Below are 3,381 nucleotides of genomic sequence, written 5' to 3' on the forward strand. Positions count from 1 at the left end.
CTTACCTTTAAAGCCTCGGAGACCAGATACTCCTGGGATCCCGGGAGCCCCATTAAGACCCTGTATACCCTTCAAAGCAATATGGGAATCATCATTTCTGCCCAGAACTCAAGGTTTCTCACCCTCCCACTCACCCTCCCACTCTCTGAGCCACTGCCTGAGAGATGTGTATCATACATGCACTTTGTGGCAGGCGTGGGGTGGAGGCATATAGCCTGCAAACAGGAAGGCAGTGAGCAAAGGGTGGAGACACACACTTAGGGTTTTTTAGGGGGGAAAGACTAGATCTGCAGATTAATCCTGGTCTTGTCGTTCATAACTTCCCACTGCTCATCAATATTGGAATCTTGGGAAATCAAGGTCTGGCTGCTCTAGCAAGTCTCTTAAATACAGAGATTGACAGGTCAGCCACTTGGAATGCACCACAGACAGTCTGCCACTGCTTCCCGTGCCAAAGCTTTGGAGCCATTCATTATGCACAAAAATAAATGTTTCCCTACAATGCAGGGCTAGCCCTCCACTGCTGATTCTGTAGGGAACATGAGCTGTTTCTTATACCAGGTAGCAGGTGGCGCATATGCAGATGCTGGAGTCTGATTTGGGGCTGTTACCATTTTCACAGGAAAAGCTGCCCCCGCTGGCTAATGTCCAACACACTATGAGTCTGGGAAGTGAGCATGTCTGCTTGCCATCAGCACAATTCTTCCCCTGGTGTGTTTCTGACTAATTCTGAGATGTACCCAGTAAAGACAAATGCCATGTAGTGCCATGGGCAGGAGTCTAAGTTTTGGTCTCCATCACTGTGCTTACTGGGACACCTGCTCCCTCTTCCACTTGTTTCTCTCCTGGTGTCTTCCTGCACATTGCCATATCTACTCCTAATTCTGAGCCTTTTCTCATGCTAGGTAGTCCTCTAAGAATGCCTTCCCAACTTGCTTACCCCTCCTAGTGTGTGTCAACATCTAGTTTAGAGCTACTTATTTGGCAATTGCTTCAGGGGTGTGTGTGTGTGTGTGTGCTCCCCACCAGACGGACTGATATTTCTGAAGCACAGGGACTTTGCCTGCAGGGAGAGTTCAGGTGTCTGTGACCAGTTCATTCAGACCCGACACTACTATTACTATTGCTACAATTTATCCAGAGCTTGCTGTATGTCCTATACGACACTAAATGCTTTGCACCTACATCTGACTTAATTCTCACTACTGTATGAAGGAGATTTGAATTTAATCCATTTTTACAGATGAGAAAAGTGAGGCTCAAGGAAGTTAAGCAATGTGCAGATGATCACAGAGCTAATGAATGATGGAGCCGAGATTCACACCCTAGTCTATCTCCTTCCTAAGCCCACTCTACCACCCTGTCTCTGAAGAGCTCAGAGAAACTGGACTTGATTTTTTGCTAAGTTGTTGCTTCTCACAGAACTTTCCTCTCAAAACATCAAGACATCTGTACTGAATTCTTATAACGTGCCAGACTTAATGTGGGATGCTGACAGTGGGGCACAGACAAGACAGCACATAAGGGAGTCCTGTTTTCGAGTCCTATGGATCTTGCTGAGGAAATCAGACCCACATAGACCCAACCAGTATCGATATACACAGTGAGAAGTGTAGAGGGCCAGTATGGTAGGAGCCCAGGGGTTTCTGAGGAGATGGGGTCTTAAGCAACTTCAGAGGAAGGAAGCCCTCCCTGTGTGGGGAGATAGCAGGAACAAAGGCACAGAAGAGGGGATGCTCAGGCAAGAGTGAGAAGAAGTGGCAAACTCAAGGAGAGGGAGTTGTATGAGGACATTCTGGGGGAAGGGGCTGAGAAGTAGGCTGGTGTCAGAAAAGTAAGCAACAGGGGCATTTCCACCTGCTGTAGGAAGTTCTTCCCTGATGATAAGACAAAGAACTGGGCACACTTACAGTTTCTCCAGGCATTCCCGGAAAGCCTGTGATCCCAGTGGCCCCTTTCAGGCCAGGCAAGCCCCGTTGTCCCAGACGGCCAGAGGGGCCTGGCTTTCCAATAACTCCTTTGCTACTGCTGGGGAATCCAGCAGCTCCAGGGAGGCCTGGTGGCCCAGGGAGGCCAGCCTCTCCTTTGTCGCCTAGGAAAGAAGCAAAAGGGCTTAGGAATAGACTGTGGGAAAGAGAAAGCCTGTTTGCCAATGTGCTGTTCCCCAGAGTAACAGGCACAGGGCAGGCTTGGGAGCAGGTGGAGGTGGGAGTGGGGGAGGGGCCCTCAGCCTTAAGGGCCACCACTCAGGCCACCCAGCTGTAGCAGTGAGAAAACGGCTCAAGGCTCATATCCCACTACCTGCCAGGCTCCTCCAGTGGTGCCACAGCCTGCGGGTCAAAAAGTCAGTTCCCCAGTGGTAATGACAAATGGCAGTCTCAAAGTCCAGGTACCCCTTAGGCCCAGGGAAGGCAGTCTCCTTGAACCCCCTGCTGCTGCCCATTGCTGCTCTGAGGAGCCTTGCAGGGAGGGATTTCTCAGGAAGAAAATCAAGTTGGGTCATAAAACCTTTCTTGGGCTTTTCTCCTGCCCATTCCCTGCCCCAGCACCTCTGGGCCCTGGAAATCCATCTGATCCAGCTGAGCCCTGGGAGCCTTTGTCTCCTTTGAGCCAAAGATTCAGCATCGGAGGTCTTGGGCTGGGTATTCCAACCAACCCCAGGTTGCCTCTTTCTCCTGCAGGGATGGAGATCATGAGATCAGGGTGAGAGAGAGCTTAGACACGGGGTCAGGTATGGGCTGACCTGTCATATCAGTTCTTCCCACATCAGTTTCACTTTCTGGGCCCACTCCCATTCTCCTAAGTCTGCATTTCTATTTCTGCCCTCTCTTTCTACAAGCTCAAAGTCCATCAGCAATGTTAGACCATACTCAAAACTCTCCTTCCGTGATGATGTGGGAATGTATACATACACAAGACGTCTAATGGTAGTGTTAACTGATTAGGCTGTTCAGGTTCAAAGGACATAATTCAGAACCCAAAAGTCTTATCTAACACAAGGTTGGTATAAGCCACAGGAATAACAAATTCCACAAACAAAATGTACCTTTGGAAGTGTGGGGGGTAGTTCCAGAATTCAATTTTCTAGCTCACCTTTTTCACCAGGGCTACCAGCAGGTCCAGATGTTCCAATGCTTCCTGCTGACCCAGGTCTTCCCTTTAATCCACTTGTACCAGGAATACCAGGAATACCCGGTATTCCTGGAAAACCTATCAGTCCAATGGACCCCTTCTCACCTGTTGAAAAACCAGAACTTCTATTTTATCCCTGTTTTATGTACAGGATATTGAGACTCAGAGAAGATCAATAACTTGCCCAAGGTCACACAGTTAGGAAGTTGCAGAGCATGTATTTAAGCCCTGGTTTCTCAAAGGCCAAAG

The 3,381-nt window shown here is 49.0% G+C and overlaps 1 protein-coding gene across 1 annotated transcript in view; it reads right to left on the minus strand.

Annotated features, from left to right (window-relative positions):
- The window catches only part of COL4A6 (collagen type IV alpha 6 chain), an 86,045-nt gene that overhangs the window by 26,236 nt on the left and 56,428 nt on the right, over positions 1-3,381 (minus strand). The window contains exons 28-31 of the mRNA XM_007952434.2: positions 3,094-3,237; positions 2,550-2,675; positions 1,911-2,092; positions 6-69 (exon numbers count right to left, since the gene is read on the minus strand). Coding sequence (XP_007950625.1) covers positions 6-69; positions 1,911-2,092; positions 2,550-2,675; positions 3,094-3,237 — 516 coding nt within the window. The remainder of the gene's footprint in view (positions 1-5; positions 70-1,910; positions 2,093-2,549; positions 2,676-3,093; positions 3,238-3,381) is intronic.

This window comes from Orycteropus afer, unplaced genomic scaffold, assembly GCF_000298275.1.
Source record: "Orycteropus afer afer isolate SDZICR_OR568_19922 unplaced genomic scaffold, OryAfe1.0 scaffold00336, whole genome shotgun sequence".
NCBI classification, from domain to species: Eukaryota; Metazoa; Chordata; class Mammalia; order Tubulidentata; family Orycteropodidae; genus Orycteropus; species Orycteropus afer.